Source organism: Mustela nivalis, assembly GCF_964662115.1.
Source record: "Mustela nivalis genome assembly, chromosome: 12".
NCBI classification, from domain to species: domain Eukaryota; kingdom Metazoa; phylum Chordata; class Mammalia; order Carnivora; family Mustelidae; genus Mustela; species Mustela nivalis.
The window spans coordinates 81,515,617-81,539,549 of record NC_139031.1 but is presented as its reverse complement, the minus strand read 5'-3'; the positions used below and the strand labels follow the sequence as shown (position 1 = coordinate 81,539,549).

The following is a 23,933-nucleotide window of genomic DNA, read 5'->3' as shown; positions in this document are numbered from 1 at the left end:
ATGATCTTATATTCTGATACTAGTTTCTTAAACAGAGAAACATACACAAATATATACTGCATTTGCAAAGAAATTTTTCCCCCTAGTTGGGGAATGAAACAAATATTTTCTAGGAATGCTGAATCACAGTAGTCTACTTTTGCATGTATTTCTATGGATAGAGTTAATGTGATGATCATGAAAAGTGAGTAAAGTCAGTAGCTATTCAAGTTCAATCAATGCCAGATTAATAAACCTTAATAGATAATATCTATAAGATTAAACCCTTAACAAATGTTTCATCCAAACTCTTCCCTGATGTTAAACTATATAATGATTCCGTCTGGAGGACTGGAATAAACCAGAAGTGAAATTTCATTTAACTCTGCAATACTAGTTTAAATTCATAACAGAATGGCTTTGAAGATGTGATAGGCTGACTTATAATGCATTAGACATTTCTGTGTGTGTGCGTGTGTGCGTTTTCTACGTTTAACCTTTGCCAAACTGACAAAAGGTGCAGGTTAAATAGTAACATTTTATCTTCCTGGAGAAACATTCTTTTCACATAGAAAATGCTTCTCTTGGACAGGAAAAGCAGCTAACATTATGGCCCACCATTGCAAAGTTATTCTCATTATCTTGTAACATTTCCTGATTGTCTACTTTTGTCAGGGACTGCACTGGAACTTTCATACCCATCACCTCATTTAATGCTAATGAGCCTCTGTGGCTTCATATTTTTTATTTAATTCCACTTTATAGTTAGAAAAACAAAGCTTCAGAGAAGGTGAGTAACTTGCCCAAGGTTACACAGCTAGTGTGTGACAGTGAAAGAGCTGGCATTCGACCCAGATATGTAGGATTCCCAAGTCCAAGTTTCTTATGCTCTAAAACCAAGGGCATACTAAACCTAACACTGTTATTTATACTGAGTTGCTTTTATTTCACTTCCTTGGAGAATAATCAAAGATTTATTTCTCAGAGCCTTTGCCAATAGTTTGGAAATAGAGACATTTATCTCCTTTTTGAAGATAGTAACCACAACCTTAAATCCCTTTGTGTTGAATGTCTTGTATTTAGTAGGTATTATATTAAATTGCAGGTGCACAGAGATGGAAGAAAGAACACTGTGATTGAGGAGGCACGTAAAGTATCACTGGAAATACTTTTGTCCTTATAAACTTGAATTCTCCATTCAGATCAGTTTTGAATCAAATGTTCTCCATTCAGATCTGGATATTTTTCCAAGTGGAGCTAAGATGGCAGCATAGGAAGACCTTAGACTCATCTGTCCCTAGAACACAACTAGGTAACTATCAAATCATTCTCAATACCCCAGAAATCAACCTGACTATTTTTCCAAAATAAAGTCTTAAAATTCCTCATTTACAAGATTTGAATATGAATATTACATATGAATATTAGGTTTATATATGAATATATGCATATTACATATGAATATTAGAAGCTATATTAAAAATTAAGTTAATAAAACTGCTATCAAACAGGGAACATTTTTTCTTTTAATAAATTAATTTATTTTAGAGAGTGTGAGTAGGATCCCGAGATCATGGCCTGAGCTGAATCCTAGAGCCAACTGACCGAGTCACCGAGGTGGAAAATTTTCGTATTGATCATGCCACACTCCATCCTCCATTCCGTTCCATTCCATTTTTTCATTATTCATTATTTTATACCCAGTCAGGGTATAAATCCCTTAATCAGTTTCTTAGTTATTCATAAGTGGATTCTCATGGGTGATCCGATTCAAACCTAATTTTAAGACATGTCCTCCTTTCATCCACCTCTTTCCTTCAGTTTCCTTTTCCTCTCTCCTCCCCTACTTTCATATTGCCACCATCAAAATAATGTTTTCAATACTGCATAAACACTAGATGATGTTTCACCAACTGAAATTTTATGAGTCGCATAAGAAACTTTTATTATCAAACACATTCCCTCACTGTGTTTTCTCTAAAAATAGTAATAGACTTACAATAGTAACAAATGCATTGAATTTAAAAAGTCTTCCTACCAAGCCAATTCTTTTTTTTTTTAATTTTTAATTTTTTTATAAACATATAATATATTTTCTACCAAGCCAATTCTTAATCTTAGTCTTTAACTGATAGTAAAATGTATTTTCATCTGGGAAATACTACATCAGAAGAATAATCAGATATTAAAGTCAATGATGTTTGACTACGAGAAGCATAATCTTTTGGACAAGGTAAACAAGGTCCAGGTAAATGTTTTAGAGTTTTAGAGGGCAGTCAATATGTGTTTGGATGTTAAAATTTCAATAGCAGTTGTCATATAGGTTGAAACAATATTTAGAGACTCACTACATTTGATATAACTTAAAAAATAAATGTTAGCGTTTGCTCTCTCCTGTTTTTTAAAAGTAATCTTGGCACCCAACGTGGGAGTTGGCCTCATGATCAAGAGTCTCATGATCTATCGACTGCACCAGTCAGGTGCCCCTAAATATTAGTTCTTAAAGGTATATAAATTGACTTTTTATATTACATATATTTTATATTATATACATTTTATATTATAGGCAATAAAATCCTCAGGATGGTTACATCATTTTCTAGAAGAATTTCTCTTCCTTTTATAACATCTTTCCAAAAAGAAGATTAAAGGCAATGACTGGGCAGATCTAATCAATGGTAAACAGTGGGAACTTTTTCATTTGAGACTCCATTCTTTCACAGTTTTACTATTTTTTCTATTTATACATTGGTAATCTACATAGAAAGCTATTGTCAATGACCTCTATAGCAGTTATTTCCTAAACAATATTCCCCCAAATTTTGTTAACCTTGTGAATTATGTGAGTTTGCCATCATATTTTCTTTCATGTGTTTAGAAAACATTTTTTAGAGAGGTTTTATTAATAGTGTTTGGGATATCATGAGTGTGAGTCGCATACTGTTTTGTCTAAAACATATTACTGTCTGGGGATTGACTGGAGTCTTGCACAGGCAGAAATAAAAAAGAATATGAAAAAATTCAATATATCTACTGTTTTGTAATACAAATTAGAGAGAGTAAGCACAGACCACGTTTTGGACTGGTGATGATATGCTGCACTTAGAATAAGAAATCTGGAGTTCTTCATACCAAACAATTGGTTTTACTTTTCTCTCCAACAAATTTCCCAAGTATTCTGTCTACTCTTTAACAAATAAAAGTTTTTAATTTTTTTGAAATGGTAATTACAATTTACTTAAAACTTACAGAAATACAGAAATGGCAACACAAGAGGAAACAGATTATCTGTTTGTCTTCCTGAGAATTTAAAAGCTTGGACAATGATTTCGGAAACCATGCACAGTCACGACATTTTCCCAGATGTGATCTTCAGTTCCTTTAGTTAATTTATTTTTATTTTTTTATTTGACAGAGAGAGAGATCATAAGTAGGCAGAGAGAAGAAGAAGTAGGCTCCCTGCTGAGCAGAGAGCCCAACTCAGGGCTCAATCCCAAGATGCTGGGATCTTGACCTGAGCCGAAGGCAAAGGCTTTAACCCACTGAGCCACCCAGGCACCCCGATTTTCAGTTTCAAAAGCCTGCTTTTAAAAATCTATTATTTAAGATGACATGGTGTTCACTGCCATTCAGAAAGATGGTAGTAAACAAATAGGTTCCTGTTGTCATTTTATTTTTTGCCAAAACAATAGCAGTGTCTTTTTTAAAAAATAAATTTATTTATTTATTTATTTATTTGACAGAGAGAGAGATGACAAGCAGGCAGAGAGGCAGGCAGAGAAAGAGAAGAGGAAGCTGACTCCCCGCTGAGCAGAGAGCCCAATGTGGGGCTCGATCACAGGACCCTGAAATTATGACCTGAACCGAAGGCAGCGGCTTAACCCACTGAGCCACCCAGGCGCCCCAACAGCAGTGTCTTTTATGTCACTAACTAAACGGACTCCCAAACAAAGAAGGGATGTAGTGGGATTTCCAAAGCAGGTCAATACAGATTCACCCTATGGCAGCTCTGCTTTATGGAACATTTTGCCTATGGAACAGTGACTTTCTGGCCGAGAAACGCCAATACTATTTGTAATATAAAAGTTTACTTTCATTTCAGCCAATATTTGCTGATAAGGTGGAGGTAGTATGGAGTAATGGCAGCCGCTTTGTAAGGTGTTGGAATTATGAGACTTTAAGAATGTTAATTTGTCCAAGGTGCCTTAGAATCTCACCTATGAACTGGGTATATCAAATGCTCACAAGGTGGTTATGATATAATATGTGTAATGCAGGCACCACAGCAAAATGATGGAGAACAAGGACCCTGGAGAAAGGCTGTAACCGATGAAAGTATGAATCCTAGTCAGTTTTGTTGACTGTTGTATTCCCAGGGTTTAAAATAATGCGCAGCACATGGTATGTGCTCTATACAGATGTGCTGAGTAATAAACGGACTCAAAGAACACTGGCTTTGTGAATTCTTGGTTATATGACCATGGGCACGTTACTTACTTCTACAAGCCTCAGCTTTCTAAAGTGAGAAGGAAGTGAGCACAGTGTAAATGCTGAATATATTAACTACTACCCTTCAGGTAACCTGAACACAGTCTGAACAAAGTAGGTGTAACTATTATTAATATGTTGTAACTATTATTACTAATCTGATTTACAATTAATAAGCTGTATATTTTAAAAGACATTATTAATGAGTATGATGTTAAGAATTAAGGAAATGACTGGGTTTAAACAGAATTATGTACTTCAAAGTCTTACAAAAACTACTAAACAGAAGACATTATAAGTGCTTTAAAGCATATTTAGAAGAGCATTCACACACATTTTAAAATTCCACTGTTTAAAAATGTTTTCTCAGATACTCACTTTTTCTCATTAAATATCACTGTGAATGATAAAAGGAATCTGCTTTTACATACTCATCAAAGGAAGCAGTTCTGAAAAGTGTGGGAAATATAGTTGACCCCTGTGTTCAGTACCAAAAACAACAACCAAAAAAATAAACCCCTCATCTTCTAAAGGCAGAACTTGTTAAGTACTGAGACATATAAAGTATGCTGCAATACTAAATAAAACAATAAATATTTTAAAATATTTAGACAGAAGACAAAAATATGAAATGGTTTGTTATCTTAATTCAAAATCCACAGTATGTATATATTTTTTCAAAATCAAAAGATGTATTTGGACTAACATTGCAACAAGGTAGAATTCCCTTCTTCTATTCAAAAATGTGTATGTATAAATATAAATAATAGACATTTATATTCACATATTTAAATTTTATACACAGAACCACAGGATCCTTTTTCTTTGTTTCACTTGTTTTCTGTTTTATCACAATCTTTGTTTCACAGGAGACAGAATTCAGAGAAATGTAATGAGGGGTGTTGCCTACCAGGAGAGACTTCCATTACTTTAAGTGACTCTCACAATATTTGTACCAGAGGGAAGTTCTCACTGATGCCAGCTCTCCTTACTCTACACATCGATCTTCCCTTCCATCTGTTTTGCCTTTCTCTTTTCTCTACTTGCCTTTTTGTCTTCTTTACCTTGACTTTGCCTCAGGACTCCAAACCTTTATATTATAAATAGTACTTTTGTTGTTTCTTGACTAGAAATTCCTGGGTGCATCATGTCTTAGTCCCCAAGAAAGTCCTTACTGCCCCTCATGATCCCTCTCTTGTAAAGGTCCTGCTCTATCGGACTGTTTCCAAGGGCCCTTAATATTCACAGAAGAATTCATTGTTACTTCAACAGCAAAGGTACTCACAGGTCAGTGATGGTGGGTTGAAGCTGATTGGGTCCAAGTGTAATTGGGAATGAAGGGGCATTCCAGAGGAAAGAGTGAAAGCAGTCAGGAGACAATCAGTGAAAAGGGAGGGAAAAGTAAAGCAGAGGGAAAGAAATGTAGGCAGAGAGAAAGGAAACCATGGTGCACCTGGTCATAGTTGGAGATGAGATACCACATGATGAAGATACTGATCCTTCCCTAGTTTGATATCTGGACTCATCACACTGAGTCTTGAGATTCAAAAGTGACTTTTTCAAGACAGGAAAGATGTGGCTTGGACTGGTCCTAGAGGAAGGGAGGGGTGCAGGGTACCTCCTGACTTCCATAAGAACCTTCTTCCTGTCACACTCCCACTTCAGCCTCAATTTTCCTAACTTCATTTTCAAGGCTTCATTTTCCTAACTTCTGAGTGAATCCTCACCCCACCGTCTACGCCCCCCACCTGTTTTCTGGCCAAAATGTATCGTCTCCTCTTTTGTGTCTTAATTTTCCACCTCAACCTATACCTTCTCCTCTGCTCATTCATTCTTCCCTGAAGATAAACAAAAAAACCCTCTGCCTGTCTTTCAAAAGCACTAATGATATAGCAAAATAGAAACAGAGCAATCATTTCACAGGATTCAACAACAAATACCTATTCTCTAGTAGGGTCACTAGGTCTTCTCATATCCCCAGTAAGCCCAGGGACTGGGTTCCTATCCTTGGAACGCTGTGTCTATACATTGCCAAGTCTGTGTGACCTTACCTTCCTATGATGCCTCCTTTTATTACTTAAATCCATGCTAAGTATAGCCTTCTCTGAATAGCATCACAAAACTCAGAACTTAGTTGTTTACTGATCATTCATAATTATATGTCTCTCTTCTCCAATTTGCACAATAAATCTCAACAATAAATTCGAGAACAGGTACAAAATTTTATGGATCTTTGAACTCTAACATTGGATGACTCACTAAAGTATTAATAAAATCATTTTGGTAGATTCTCCCAAGTCCTGACAGAGCCTTATCATTTACAATATACCAGGAGCACAACTTCTTCTCTCAAAGTCCCTTTTCTTCACAGTCCCCAAATCTGACACTATTTAAAAGAGAAAAGATTACTTTGTAATCACAAAGATTTTTATAATTGCATTCTTGGAAACCTTGTAAGGAAACTGTTCTTTAATCAGCTTGTCACGCTGGTTTTCTTTTATTATTTCCATATACATACCCTTACTCTTCCTGTATTATATAATAAACATGTGTATATTATTATTCTCCTTCTTCTGAATACCAATTTTCCTGAACATCAGCATGTGAACTCACATCTAGTGTTTATACTTTGAGTGGCCCTGTGCTGTGCCTATCAATAATAACGTTATATTTTTAGATTTAAATACTTTTGAACATTTGAAAAATTCCATATGACTCCTTCTTTTCTAATTAGTTGATAAAAGATGTCTATGGGTCACTGATTATAGCAATAAAAAATAATGCAAGAGATTCTTATAATTTTTTTAAATTTACAAGATCTGTCAAAAGGTGAGTGGTAGAGATTCATTTTCAGCAAAAAACTGCATTTCTCATCCCACGCTGGAGTCAAGAAGCACACCAAGTAATTACCTCATTATATATTCCCTTGGCCACATGTATCAAAGTTCCCACCTTCACATGAGAATTAAATATTGGCATGTGGTAACATTTCAATTTCACAACTGAGTTCTGCCTATGGAGATCTAAGTCACAAATCACTCCAGGTTGCAGAAGAAAATCCAGTATTAATATTTTTTTCTTGAATAATCAGAGTTTACATATTTTTTATCTACATTCAGCACTGAAAACCTCAAGTTCTATTAATTTTTCTGTTTGAGTCTTGTTAGAGGGAATAAGCATTGTTCATTTATAATATTTTTAGTTTTTATTTCTCCTAGTGAATATTTTGATTGTCTTATTTACATCAACAATTTAATTTTGTGCTGAGATCTCCAATTTAGGACTTTTTTTTAAAAGAGTGGTTCTACTCCTAGAAGATAAGAAAAAGGAAAGATAGTCAGTATTGTTAATAAAGTATATATAAATTTCTTTTTTTAGAAAAAAAATCCAGAAGGCAAGAAAAGATTAGAATGAGTCAGCATCACCAGGGAGTTCAAGATTAGCATTTCAGTTTCCTTGGGAAGTCATAAAAATGGTAAGCAAAAAAAAGAATGAAATTAATAAAAGTGAGTGTGATATATAGTTACAGATACAAAACTAAATAATTTTATTGACATTTGACCTCTGCATGAAATGCTCAAAATGTTGTCTTTTATGACATTTAAGTATTTTGCTCTAAATGGCTGCATCACTGAACACCATGGTAGATGCTTCCAGCAACTTTAGTTAAAAGATGGCATTAAACTCATTTGGACTATATAGAGGTCTTTAAAGAGTAGAGTAAGCATTTCCCATGATAGGTAGATTATTTCTAACTCAATAGTAACATCACATAGAGATTTGCCTTTTCAGCCATGATTGTAACACACTTTATAGTGTAACTGTTTAATTCATTCTTTGATTTATAGCAGTAATCTATAGTGTAATGTAATTGCATTAAGGCACTGTCCATTATTCTCTTACAAAGAAGGAAGCTCATACCAGAAACAATAAAACTCAGTATTTTATTTTGACCACATCTCTATGTACTGCATCACTAGTATACTGTTACGGTCTTTATAGCAATATGGAAAGAAATGTGTGAAACTCACTCAATGAAGTAGACTTCACCCTTCTCTGTATAGGCCATTTCCCAGTTATCAGGCAATGGGTCTGACTCCTCATTCTCTTCAGGTTTAGTTGGTTTAGTGTCATCCATCTGCTCCTTCAGCTCCTCGGGCTGACTGTACACTGGTGCAGGATAAGGCTGGGAGGGTGTCTCCCCTGAGGCACCTGCACTCTTGTCTTCATGTTCACTGGATTCTACAAGAGAATGAGAGCGTGTGGTTAGTCACTCTAGCCACGGCAACCTGTCAGTGAGTGTGGAGCATGGGGTACCGGAAAATAAGCTCTGTGAAAGCTAATAGGAAAAGCATTGCTGCAAACAGCTCTGAAAATCATCTCTAGGCCTAGCTGAGTTCCCTTTCACTCATCATTCCTGTCTATCCTTCCTCTAATTACTACTGATTACTGAACTGGAGGACCATTTCTAATACAGGTGTGGCAGGCAGAATAATGACTCCCTAAAGATGTCCATGTCCTACCTCTTGAAACATGTGAATGTTACCTTATGCGGTGAAAAAGAATTCCCAGATCTGATTAAATTAAGGACCTTGAGATTGGGAGTTATCTTCAGTTATTTGGGGAGTGGCGGGGGGTGCTCACAGTAATGACAAGGGTCCTTAAAAGTGTAATAGGAAGACAGAAGAGGAGGGTCAGAGGGAGACGTGACACTCAAGAACAGGCAAAGAGGGGATACCTGGGTAGCTCAGTGGGTTAGGCCTCTGCCTTTGGCTCAGGTCATGATCCCGGGGTCCTGGGATCGAACCCCACATTGGTCTCTCTGTTCAACAGTGAGCTTGCTTCCTCCCTCTCTTTTCCTGCCTCTCTGTCTACTTGTGATCTCTCTCTCTGTCAAATAAATAAATAATATCTTAAAAAAAATAAAAAAAAGTATGGGCAAAGAGATGCAATTTTGCTGGCTCTGAAGATAGAAGAAGGGGACCAACCAACCACAAACCAAGAAATGTGACTGGCCTCTAGAAGCTGCCAAGGCAAGGGTATGGATTCAATCCTAGAGCTTCTAGAAAGAAACACAGTCCTCTTGACACTTGATTTTAGCCCAGCCAGTCCCACTTCAGACTTCTAACCTACAAAACTGTAAGACAGTAAATTTATATTGTTTAAGCCAGTACATTTGTGGTAATTTGTTACAGAAACCATAGAAAACTAATACAAGAGACTAAAACCTAAAGAAGATACATATCTTAAGAGTAACCAGCTTGGAGGAGAGACCCAAGAGTCCCATGTAAATAGCACAAGCTCCAGAATGAGGAAAGGAACACATAGAAAGGAAATAATAACTCAACAACAACAAAAATAGAAGAAAATTTACCTAAGATGAAGAAATGCTTGAGTTTGCAGACTGAAATTGTTCACTGAATCTGATGCCAGATTAATGAAACATATAGACTCCTAAACACATCTATGTAAAATTTTCAAACTCCAGTGTTAAAAAGCAATGTTAGAAGTCCCTGCACTAAAGAAATATGATTACTTACAAAGGAAAGAGAACAGAAGAGCATGAGATCTTTCATCTGTGAATCTTTTTTAAAATTGTCAAATACCACTTTCAAGACTCTCCTATACTATGGATGTCATCCAAAAGTCCAAGTATGCCCCAGTGGGAGACCTAGAAAGTAACTAAGAATAGAGAACCAGTAGATGGGCCGTGAGTCACTATGGCTTCCCCACCACCGAGGGTGTGGCAGAGACAGCTTAACCCAGAAACTGGAAAGAGAGTCCTACTGATAGATGTCCGTGTGAGGATAGGGGAGCCAACTCACACATATGAACTTCTACAATCACTTGGAAACATAATGAATAGCTATTAACATTAAAAATATAAATACACAAGTGCTCATATACTTTGAGCTAGTAATCTCACTCTAAGACTGTATCCTCTAGAAATAAAGGCAGTGTGGTATAAGAACACATATGTAACAATAGGCAATGCAGTATTTGTAGTAAGAAAGCCCTGAAAATGGTTTGAATATCTATGAGAATATGATTAAGAATGTGGTTTCCATTATGATGGGCAACTATAGTTTAAAAACAATGAATTAGGGCACCTGGGTGGCTCAGTTGTTAAGCATATGCCTTCGGCTCAGGTTAAGATCCCAGGGTCCTGGGATCGAGGCCAGCATCGGGCTCCTTGCTCATCAGGAGTCTGCTTCTCCCTCTGACCCTCCCCACTCTTATGTACTCTCTCTCACTCTCTCTCAAATAAATAAAATCTTAAAAAAAAAAAACTCAATGAATTAAATGTACATCTATTGAGTTGGAAAAGATGCTCATCATTACTATTCAAAGAGTAATCCAAGTTGCAGAGAACATATATTGTTAATCCTATTTTTAAAAAAATAAGCAAATACCGAGTTCCCTTAGATATACACATATAGTTTTGTATATAATATATGAGCATGAAAACAGGATGGAAGATGTACAACAGATTGTCAACTTTGATTACTTAAGGATAGTAAATTTAGATGGGTGGAAGAAGTTTTCTTTATGTATCTTTGCATTCTTTGGCTATTACTTTTGTAACTTTAAAAAGTAATAATGATAATTTACAATGAAGCAATTAAAATAGAATTCCAAATTTGTCTCAATCCATTTCTTAGTTCAATGTTTTCCCTACAGGCATCAATCTCCGAGGCCATATTAAGGCACCTTTAGGAACTGGAAAGCACAAAAATACATTACAAGCTTTCATAGTTTTGTCCTTACAAAGACACTTTGTTAAAAGAATATGCCCTTATTGATGAAGTCTTCCAGTTGACTCTTCATACAGAATTGACCTTTGTAAATGTGTAGGAAAGAAGCAGCAAAAAAGGTACCATTGCTCCCTTTAGATTCTCATTGCTATACATTATTACATGGAATTATCAATGCCCAAATACACTGTTCTCAGGTATTTCCAAATGTCGTGTTGTGTTTGAAAAGTTAAAATGCAAGGCCATGTTCTGAAATATTCATTCATTCATTCAATACTCATCTAATCAATATTTATTAAGCACTCAATTGTTGTCGGGGACTGAGGACAGAAAAATGAACATGAGAGGCATGATCTCTGCTCTTGTGGACCTCAAAATATCAGGATGTGTAGTCTTTAAACAAGCTTAAGTGTGATGAATGCTTTCCCAGTGAAAGCTGGTATATTTTGTGTATGCACTCACTTAATTTTACATAAAAAGTCAAGGAAAGCCCTTTTTTCTCAATGTTCTATCAACCTGAAACCTGAAAAAGAAGGCAAGAGACTTTTTTCCAGAAGAAGGTAATGGAGGAAAAATAAACAAGGATTGAATTAGTCAAGGTCTTAGCAGGCATGCTCAGAATTTGGGACTATATCTTAAAAGCAGTGAGAGGGCATTGATGTATCTTAATCAAGGAGATTGCACAATTAGATTTTCGTTCTCCACAAAGATCCCCTTACCTGTTCTGGGGATTTGAGAATGGCAAAAGTAGGTATTTACAGGTTGGTGGGAAGTTATTTGTGTGTTCTAGACAAGAGATAATGGTGGCCTGGGGATGGAAAAAAAAAAGTGGAAGTGGACTGAAAAAATATTTAGACATCATGGTAAACCTGGTGGGTAGCAAAGCTATTCATGAAATAGGAAATATGAGAGGAGGCACAGGACTATGCAGGGGTGCCACGGTGTCTGGGGAGAGTATGGGTATAGTTTGAGCACAGTGAGACAGAGTTCCATTGCCAGATTCACAATGCAGATGTCATGTCAGAGAGTTCTTGGCTGGAGAGAATCAATTCAAGAGACACCAATATATGACCAGACTCAATTAAAATTTAAGCCAGAGAAGTGAATGAAATTGCCTCGAAAAGACAGTGCAGCAAGAAGAAATGAGGATCCCTAGAGCAGCTGTCTGAGGAATTCTCACATTTAATGGTCAGTGAGAGAATGATCAGGAAGAGCAGCCAAGGAATTAATAGGAAAACCAGTAGATTCTCATGCCCTTAAAATAGCCAAGCAAAGGGCAATGAGGAGGAAACCTGTGGCCAAAGCTTCTAAATAGTCCAGCCATATGAGGGCATAAAATCTACTGAATTTAAGAGCATGGAGGTCACTGGCAACATTAGCTATCAGTTATTGTAGTTGTTATAGTGGAATGGTGGGTGGGGAAGCCAGGTTGGAATGGATTAAAGAATCAGTGCAAAGAAAATACATCATAGGCCAACAGAGAATCCATTCAAGAAGTGTAGTTATGAACAAATATACTTTTTTCTTTGACTAAAATCTAGAGTCTTTGGAGACGTCTATAGTTATATTTATCGATGTGCCAGAGATTATGGTGCCAAGTTCTCTCAGTTTGTCTGATATTTATTCATTCATTCCTTTATTCTTATTTAATGGATCAATCATTGTACTAGCAAACATGAATTTAATACCTACGATATGCAAGATACTTGACAAGAGCTTAATGGGGGAGAAGAAAAGAATTTTATGAGGCTCCTATGAACTGGATTGTAACCAGTAATTAGTAGCTTTCTCTAGCTGAACAAAATAGAGCAAAAAAATGAGTAAGGCAAATAGACAACCATAACATTCTCACATTCACTATTTGTAAAGGCTAATCTAGAGATGCAGTGTATGGTGAGAGCCAAGGGTTTCTGGTAAGACCCAGAATCACGCTAATGTACCCACAGGCAGCACGGAACCATGGTAGGATTCCCACACAGGGGCAGAACCTATTCTCAGAGGATGAATGTAGAATATTAAGAGGAATGAAAAGAGGAGTTGAGCTAAGTGGATATGCTTCTAAGCTGCATCAGTCAGGTAACTCACTCCACCTCTTCTGAGCAGAGCTAAGATAAGGTGCCACTTGGTGCAAATTAAGTATTTTCTTTGAGATGCAAGGCAACAAGGTGGGTAGAGAGGAAGGGTCTCCCCCAACTCTGGGTAACTCAATAGAGTACTATGGTAATGATTTATTAAGTGATACTCAATGACACAAAATAGTTATATACAAATTTCTAGGATGTCAATATAGCACATGGAGATAAGAATATGTAAGGGAGCTGTGTGAGGAATTCCAACATTGAGCACCCAAGTGGAGAAGGAACTGGCATTGTGTTTCTTCTGTTACCAAGGCAGTGGTATTAATTAATTCATTAAATATTTGTTGAGACCCTATTAAGTGACAGGCACTAGGCTAGGCAGTGGGGCAGTCACAGAGAATGTGGTCCAAATGGTATGTATTAGTTTGGTAGGGCTTTCATAACAAATATCAAAGACTGGATGGCTTATACAATAGAAATGTATTATCTCAGAGTTCTGGAGACTAGACCTCCTAGATTAAGGGTTTGACAGGGCCATGGTCCTTCTGGAGGCACTACACAAGGACCTATTCCAGACCTCTCTGCTAGCTTCTGGTAGTTACTTGGTTTATAGTAGCATAACTCCAGTCTTCATATAGCTGGTACATGTACTTGGGACATGTGTCCCAATTTCACCTTTTTTTTTTAAGTTGGAAATTCTTTATTTTATTTTACTTTATTTATTTGACACAGAGAGAGATATCACAAGTAGGCAGAGAGGCAGGCAGAGGGTGGAGGGAAGCAGACTCCCTCCTGAGCAGAGAGTTCGATGCGGGGCTCCATCCCAGAACCATGGGATCATGACCTGAGCTGAAGGCAGAGGCTTAAACCTCTGAGCCACCCAGGTGCCCCGACCAATTTCACCTTTTTATAAGGACACCAGTCATACTGGATCAGGGGCCGACCCTACTCCAGTGTGACTTCATTTTAACTAACTGCTTCTAAAATGACCCTATTTCCAAAGAAGTGCACATTCTGAGATTCTGGTGGTTTGGACTTCAATATATAAATTGCAGAAAGGGGGGGGGGACTCACAATTCAACTAATTACATAGTATATTAGGTATGTTCAGCTTACAATTCACTGAACATTCATGCTACATCATAATAGTTTCCCTGCTTAGTAAGGAAAATAGAAGATAACTTTGTTACATTTTGGATAATATGATTATGCCTTCCTTCTATATGAGATTTATAATTATTATTTTTTTAATCAGATATGTTGGGTATTGTAAAAGTAACTGAGAATGTACCCATTAAGAACAGAATAGATTTTTTTAATACACTATTTTTTAGAGCAATTTTAAGTTTACAGCAAAATTATTTTGGTTTGGCAGAGATTCCCCATAGGCTCTTTGCTCAACCCCATGCATAGTCTTTGCATTATCATCCAAAGACCATAGATCAAATTAGGATTCATTCTGAGTGATATAATTCATGGGTTTGGACCAATTTGTAATGACATGTATCCACTATCATAATATCACACAAAGTTTCACTGCTCCCAAAGTCCTCCCTGCTCTGCCTATTCATCCTGTCCTCCCCTCTAACTCCTGGCAACAACAGTGATGTTTTTACATCCATAGTTTTGTCTTATCCAGAATGTCATATGATGCACACATTTTCATATGGGCTTCTTCCACTTCAATATGCCTTTAAGTCTATCTAATGTATTTTAATGGCTTATAGCTCCTTTCTTCTTAGCATTGAAATATATTCCATTATCTGGGTGTACCATCCAAACTGATTTTTATTAATAAAAGGATGGGAAAGAACAGATTTTACCTGGAAACCAAGGGTGCATGTGTTAGCACTCCTCTCCTCTCATGGAGTTCAGCTTAGACAAGCATGGATGCAAATGTGCCCTCATACAAATCTCATTTGTGTAAGATCTAAATTTTGAGAAGACCTAGACTATTTAAATTTTGACTAAGAGGGAGCCAAATAATCTATGCATATGTTTTAGTTTTATAGTGGTGCGAAGCTATTTCTTGATTAGAAGTAGTCATGTAGAATTGTCCTTTTTGACTTCTAAGACATATTTTTCAGCATGACTTTATTGTTAAATCTAAACATGAATTTTTTTGGATATGTAAATGTAATTTTTTCCCCTAAGATGCTTGCTGCTGAAGTGAACAGACTTTATCAAACACTGGCGTTTTTTGAGCATTTCATTTTACATTTCTAGGTCACTTGGATGCCTTGCAAACAAGAGCAAGGCAAGCTTTGTTTTGTTTCACTAACAATAGAATCAAAGAATATTTCAATCAAGAAGCAACACCTCTTTTAAAAGAATGGTAATGATGAAAAAAATTTCTCTTTCACCAGATCTGTTGAATTTCCTAGAAACTCTACACCAACACTGAGGCACAAAAACAGACATTGACAATGCACATTCTTATGTGAATGAAATGAGGACCTATAAAAAACACACTTTTATGTACACTTTTACTGTTATGAAGAATTAAGAAATATAATTTTTTTTCCACTATCCTACCCTAATGATGTTTGTTGAATTTAGCAAATGCTTTTCTTCTTCCCATAAGAAGTTCAGAAGAACTCAAATATCTGTATACATTGTAGAGGGACTGAAAGCCATTTAATTGGAAGAGAATTAAATGTATGCATTTTTGCATTTAGTCCAGCTCACATAAATCCTATAGCTCTGGTCCAGTCTAAGGTTTGAGATAGAACAATATGTACGGCGGCCATTTCACTTGCTTACATGTTTACTGCCCTAGCAGTATCTAACAGATTGCCTTTCAGATGAAAGACTAATGATAAATCAGAAAGCCATGGCTTTGAATGTTCCCACTCAGTTTTATTAAGAATAATCAGAAACCAAGATAAAACCATTTCAAGAAAAATGCCTATTTTATCCCTTATCCATATTTTCACTTGACATAGTCTATGCATATAGTTAATGTTGAGCTTTCTGTAATTGCCATCCTTCAAAATGAGGGAAAATAATGTTTTTAAGCTACCCAGGAAATTGTTGATTTTATTTCTCAAACAGTCATAAAATTTGAATTTCCAAAATTTGTTTTACCCTGTGAGAGCTCTGTGATTTATATTTCTAATGACTGTGTGACAAATTTTAATAAATCTAATAATTTTTTCTGCTGTACTCATATTATTTCCTTGGGAATAAGCATAGCTAGAAAACATTTAACACACACAAAAAAATGAGGAACATATTTGTACCTAATAAGAAAAGAGAATAGGGATAATTTGAGGTAATTTTTTTCTTTTGCTTTCTATTCAGTGATTCTCAGGTAGCAGAAAACGCACTTCACAAGGAAGAAATAGAACATAATTGCTAAGGCTGGTGTCAGACCGCCTGGGTTTGAATCTGTGCTTTACAGTGTGATGTTGAGCAAGTTATTTAAACACTCAATTTCCTTAACTATACAACGGAAATAATAACATTTCTTCCCTATAAGCATTATATGTGACGTGCATAGAAACAGCTTAGAGCAGTATACAGTTAGAACATAGTAGGTGTCCAGTAAATGTCATATACTATTATCAGTGAATTCCATTACTTAAAATATGAAATAAACTGCATAGGTAAATCAGTCAAGCAACCTAAATGGTCTCTCTTGACAGAAACAAGAAGTGTGATCAAGTCTGCATCATTTTAAAGATATTAGATATTTTTTTAAATGCAGTTACTAAAAAAGAGAGAAAAAGATACACATGAAACTAACATTTCCCTTTTTAAAAGTGTACACATAAATTGAATTTTTTTTCTCCATTGAGACATGTTGTGGGGTTAAGTGATTTAAAGGAGGAAAAAAAACCCTCAGATAATAATCCATACCATTTTTTTTTTCAAGTTCTGTATTACTTCCTACAGAATTTTGCATTTGATTTTATTGGGCATGAGGCGCTGCTTCTGAGCTATCAACTTAGTAACATGCTGGCACCACTGAGGGTACATACTTAAGGCAGACTCAGAGATCTGGCTTCCCAATTCTCGATTAGCCCAAGGCTTAGCCTCCTCATATATTCCCAGGGCACCCATGGTTTTCAAGTCTGTTTATAACAGATGGCTCCCCACATTGGTTTCTGCTCATTTGTGGTAGGAACCATGGCCGTAGATGGGGTGGGGCTTGAAGATTTCTCTTGCTTTCTTGCCAACTCAGCAACCTCATAAAAAAGTTTGTTCTATGGATCCGAGGTCTTGCTGTATTTTCCTGGTGGTGGTGGTGGCGGCTGCTAGAGCATGACCCTCCCTTCGCTTCTAGAAGTTTAGGTTTTTAGTTAAAATTTTCATCATGGGGTTTTGTACATGAATGAACGCTTCATAGCTGACTTAAGGGAAAAATGCCATTGCAAGCGATGTTGCATTTTGGCCCTACTACAGATCATATCCTATAGTGAGGCGTGGAGGGCATTCCATCCCCAGAAAGGCAGCAGTCATGCAGTGGTCACCGGCACTCTACTCTATGTAGCCGCTGATCAAAAGTCCAGATGAGAGCTTATTGCTCACAGAATGCTCTCACTGATTTTCCAAAACCATCTGAAACCAAAAGAGGAATCATAATATGGGTGCTAAAATGTTGACACTGAATAATTAGTGAATTTTTGCTCATCATTGGAAAAACTAATTACTTTTTTTGATGTACTAAAATACGCACATGGACGAAATCCAAACATATAAAGGGAAAATACGATGCAAAGTAGGTTTCTGTCTGTTTCTACTCCCAATGCTACAGCAGTCCTGTTCGTAAAGATGATTGTTTTTCTGCTCCTTCAGATAAATTTATGAGTACACTGATTACCAACTTTTAGGTAGTGGGTTTTGTTTCTTTGTGTTTGTTTTTTACTTAGTTCTGCTAGTGTTTCTAAGTTCTAAAAAAAAAGTGCATTGCCTAAGCTTTTGTTGTTGTTTTAATTTAAATTCTACCAGCTAACATACAGTATAATATTAGTTTCAAGTATATAATGCAGTGACTCAACACATCCATATAATACTTGATGCTCATCACAAGTTCACTCCTTAATTCCCATCACCTCATTAACCCGTCCCCCCACCCACCTCCCCTCTGGTAACCATCAGTTTGTTCTCTATAGTTAAAAAGTCTGTTTCTTGGTTTGCTCCCTCTCCTAAACTCCACATATGAGTGAAATTACAGGTATTTGTCTTTCTCTGACTGACTTATTTTGCTTAGCCTAATATTCTCTATCTCCATCCAGATCATTGCAAATTGCAAGATTTCATTCTTTCTTATGGCTGAGGAATATTCCAATGGAATATTCCATTCCATCTTTTTCTTCTAATCATAAATCGATGGACACTTGGGTCATTTCAATTATTTGGCTATTGTAGATAATACTGCTATAAACATTGGGGTGCATGTTTCCCTGTGAATTAGTGTTTTTGTGTTCTTTTGGTAAATCAGTGGTGCAATTGCTGGATTATAGGGTAGTTCTCCTTACAACTTTTTGAGGAACCTTCATACTGAGTTCCATAGTGGCTGCAAGTTTCCATTCCCATCAAGAGTGCATATAAATTCTTTTCATATAAGGTATGCAAATGAAGGGGTGGACCTTAGACACAGTGATAATTTATATATATATAAATCCGGAATAAAATATGAGAACTAGGGAAAGTTAGGGTAAAGTTATATATATATAATCCGGAATAAAATATGAGAACAGAACTAGGGAAAGTTAGAGTAAAGTTAGGGTAACAATTAACTATGCTTCTGATTTTTGAATATGTCAACTGAGGAAGCAGAAATTCCCAGTCCTGTAAAGAAATGAATTTTTGTCTGTAATATTTGTAGCCAAATTGCTTCTCATCCATTCAGGGGGCTAACCAGGAAAATGTGCATTACTAATAAATCATTTTTAATACCTCAAAATTATTTTTCATCTCTATTTGAAACCCTCAGTGGGTTATAGGTTCTTTGGAGCACTAAAAGAACAAAATGTAAAATTAGGAAAATTGAAGAGTCAAGGACTATGATTAGAAGATGACAAGGAAAAAAAATCCAAGATATAAAAAACTAAATTGTAAAGACTCACTAGGAAGATTAGTAGAGGGAATTATTTCCCATTAACAGGGGAGAAGAGCTGCCTTGATTAGCATATTTTCTTCTTTCTGCAATATTTTTTTCACATTTTAATAAAAGTAGACTGGAATAATGGCAATAAAATGAATCCTCATAGCTTTGAAACAGTATATGTGAAATGATTTTAATAACGTCATGCATTCAAAAGATGTTTATCATATAGAAACCAGTCCCCCAAACCCTCAACTAACTTTGGGGTAAGAGAAACTGATACAAGTACTGAAAATATCAAAGACCAAAGCAAGATACGAAGAGAAACAGAGGATGTAAGTGTGCAGTATCATTTAGATCTGGCTTTCAAAATTCTGAAAAAAATCCAGAAGACTCAGTGCTATATAAAACACAACATTGCCTTGCAAAGTTTTATGAATATCCAAGGTTCTGAAAGAGAAAAAGAAGACTTTCATTTTGATCTTGCTAATTCAACTGCTATTCTTCAGGGCCAAATTGGAGTCAAGATAGAGTTTGATGAGAGCAAGAAGTCAATTAGGAGGAAAAAGATGAGGTCCGATGCCCCGCAATGGAGCTCTGTGGAAGGAATGAGCACGCACAGGGACCTTCCCTCTTCAGGAATGAAGTCCACCCCCAGCCAGAAATAACTACCGCACTCTTTGTCTGGCAATAAAGTAGCTAGATTTCACACCGCAATTACAATCACCTCTTATGAGGAGAAATATGAGACAAGGCAATGGAACACAGAGCGAAAATCACACCTAGAGAGAATGGATGGCTATAATGAGAAATACAATTAAGCTCCATTGGTGCCTGGAGAACGTGAAGACACTTAAACATGGCCAACCGTCCTCAGGCTCTCTCCAAGGGCTGCACCAGCCCGAGGGTTACCCTGGGTGTTCTTACCCCTCACTCCTCATTCGTGTATCGAATCTCTCATGCACATTGTACAAACCCTCAGAGAAGTAGAAAAACACTCTCCACACGGGTTGAGTACAAGATCCCCAAAATGCTGAATCAGTGTGAGGGCATGAAGAGGTTCAAATTTCGCGCTGCTTTCAGTTTAACAGCACAGCGAGTCGGCTTTGATTTGAAGTGACATTCCTGAACCGGATCACGATTTCAGCATTTCCCCAGTGCTGTAGTTACAATTACTACTGTCGTGCCTAAGCAAGAGCTTTAAAATGACTGCCTTATTACTTTATAATCACACCCAGATACTCAGAACATTTGACAATCAGGGCACTTCTAACTTTCTAAACCATCCTTTTAAGAAAGGATGCCCCTTTTTCATAAATGGAATATCTAATTTTAGAAGATTAATTTAAAATAGTCCCCAAAATTTGCCCCTCCAAAGCAAAGATAAAACCTAATACAGTGTTTGGGAATAAGATCATAACATCAAGCTTCCTCCTCAAAGAAAGAAAGAAAGAAAGAAAGAAAGAAAGAAAGAAAAAAAAGAAAAGAAAAGAAAAAAAAAAGATAAAGATCTGAGTGGATACACACATCACAGTCTCTGTGAACCCACAGAAAAATAAGCAGGGGCTAGGCTTTGGGGTGGTTTCAGAGTGGGCTATTATTCACAGGAAAACAGCGAGATTCACTATGGAGGACATAATTCTTTTGACAGTGACAGGACCTCATTCACAGAACCAGGACTGATGGTGCATACACAGTCAGCGTGCCAAGCAGCACAGGACCTGGATGTGGGTCCCTAATGGTGAACTGAGATCATTGCTGAGGACACTCGGTGATCACATAAGGGACACTCTGTTTGCTCTCTGGGAGAGGCAGTTCATTTGCACTAATTGCGGGCTTGGGGGCCTGGAGAAGGCAGCTCTGTGTACACATACTGTATTCCCTTTGTTGGCGAAGGTAGCTCTCACGGACCCTGTTCCTCCTGGCATTGTGTGTGTATGTGTATTAACAGAGAGATTTAGCTGCCTTTAAAATATATGTGCATTCTAATTCCTTGCACTAGGCTTACTAATAGCTAGTGAGGGGAAGTTACAATATAATAGTGAATTACTTTCCGGAAAAGTTTAGCAGATAATTCATGAAATAAAAGCAATCCAAGAAAAAAAAAAAAAAAAAAAAGCAATCCAAGAAAGCTTAACCCAATTACTGTGGTTTATAGGACTTTCTTTTCTTCAGAAAAGTTCAATCTTAAAAACAAAACAAAACAAAACACAAAACTATCTACTTATTATCCACCTATTCTGTATTTTATTTTAATTCTGGCACAGTTAGCCTATAGTGTTATATTAGTTTTGGGTGTACAATATAGTGATCCAACATCCACCTATTTTTGGTATTTTCACAGAGAAATCATCTCATCTCTAAGAATACACATTTTCAAATGTAATTCTACATCATTTTCCTTAGTTACCAAATAACTTTTGCTGGAATGTAAGATCAGGAATGTTATATCTTTTAAACTTAAATGCGGTGCACGAGGAAGATACTAAGCAGTGTAAAATGAGTATGAAGTAGAGCTACTCATGTAAAACTCTGACATTCTCTAGAGGTTAGGTTGACTAAAAAAATAAAGATTCACAAGTTCTTCAAATATTTGAAGACCTATACTAATCACTGACATGGGTAAACAAAAAAATAAAAGTAGCCCTTGTCCTAGCAATGTTTACAATGTAGGTGGGCGTGCCAGACACACACGTTATGAAAAGTCAGCTACAAGTACCAGCTTAATCAATATCTTCCAAATGAATGAAGAGTGTAAACTTGTACTTCAATAATTCAGAGATGGGCAGTTTCAACTTTTCATTATGGGAGTCAACAAGTGATTTCTTGGGAATATCAACATTTTTATTGAATTTTGACTAAAAGAATAGGAGGTTACAGTGTAGAGAAGGCCTTGTCAAACAGGTATCAAACAGATGTAGGCTTTTTATGAGGATGGAATAAGGACCAGAGAAGAGATGGGGGAGTTGGGAGATGGGAAGATGGGGACAAAAGCTAAGAGATGTTGCAGTCAAATGTGGGATGACCTGAGGGGTTGCCCAAGGAGTTGGGAGCACTTTAAATGGAGTTTGCCCAAGTTTAGGCAAGGATAGTTGCATGATCAAGTGCTGGTTCAAGAATCTTTAATTGATAGAAGAATAACAGGCAATCTGATAGGAATGGAGCCTGGAGGAGTGGAGATCCATTAGGGGACTGTGGTCCACAAAGGAGGTGATAAGGCAGCAATCTAGGATAGTGATATTTGGAAAAAAGAGATAAAAACTACAGGCCCAGGGATTTTTATAGCCAATAATATATAGCAAGGCTAGGGGAAAGAAGTATCAAAGAAGTCTGAGCTATGGGGGTGAAAACAAGAATTTGAAAAATCAAGTAACGGCCTTTATGAACTGATTTGCTTGCTTTATGTGAGAAGAATTTAAGAGGAATGTTGCAGTTAAGTTGCTATAGAAATGCACAGGAGGGGCAGTCCAGTGGGCAGTAGTCAGAAATATGGCCCTGGAACACAAGAGAAAAGTGAAGGCTGCAGGTAAATCTATGGTATTTGAAGCTATGGGGCCGGATGTCAACTCTAACAAGATAAAGGTGTCTAAATATAGATGAGGTTAATGTCAAGGAAAGGTTTCCTGGGGATATGAATTTTAAATATCAGTTTAAAGGCAGGTTCTCTCAGATGACGTACAGCTGTTTCATCTAACACTGCAGCCACAAATTCAGTGAAGGACAAATATAACAAAATACAGTGTCATGAAATCCGCTGAGCTGAAAGGTTGTGATTTTACATTATGGAGGTCAGGAGTCACTTTGTCCTCAGCGTGGTTCACAGCCCAGAGAAATGTGGTGGAAAGGGGATGCGTTCAGGTACTTCTGGGTCCAGATCTCGACTCTATGACTAAATTAACTATTACCTTAGTTGAGTACCTTAAGCTAAATTTCAGCATATTCTTTGTTAAGTAAGCATATTATGATTATGGGAAAAGAGACAATATATGTACTTTATGTCTAGCCCATCTTATGTGTTCATTAACAGAGAGTTATAAAAATAAAAATAAAAATGAAAAAAATAATGGTAACTTTCAGTATCAACAAGAATTGCACTACAGTTTTAAGGATAGAACTATATTGATTTCTATCGCCAAAGTGGCACATGTCAGAGAGAGAAACATTTCTGATCTGCGACACTGAAAGATCATTCTATGGCTTTTCTCAGTGATATGGGCTAACTCCATCTGTCTGCTGTAATTTTGAGCAAAAAAGGGAATCTAGCATTAAGAGCTCACATGAATATTCATGGACAATGTTAGTAGAACTTCATGTAGAAATTATATATTTAAAGGTGGTCACCAACTTTATATAAATATGGCCTGAAAGTAAAAGGAATACACGGTTCTAAGTATAAGTTCAAAGGAGAAAAGATGAAGAAAATGAGTAATAGAAGTAAATTGAGGACTCCTCTAAAATCTACTTATATAGAGAAAATAATTCATTTTGGTAAAGTATAAGGAGTTAGAGATTGGTAGGTTTGATCCTTAAATACTTGTGGAATATTATTTTAAAAATGGGATGTTTTTGTATCTACAGAGC

General features: G+C 36.5%; 1 protein-coding gene across 9 annotated transcripts in view; it reads right to left on the bottom strand.

The window, feature by feature from the left end:
• Positions 1-23,933, bottom strand: part of MAGI2 (membrane associated guanylate kinase, WW and PDZ domain containing 2) — a 1,346,145-nt gene that overhangs the window by 465,808 nt on the left and 856,404 nt on the right. For all 9 annotated transcript variants that reach the window (XM_082691818.1, XM_082691817.1, XM_082691819.1 and 6 more), the window contains one exon: positions 8,499-8,709. In XM_082691818.1, coding sequence (XP_082547944.1) covers positions 8,499-8,709 — 211 coding nt within the window. The remainder of the gene's footprint in view (positions 1-8,498; positions 8,710-23,933) is intronic.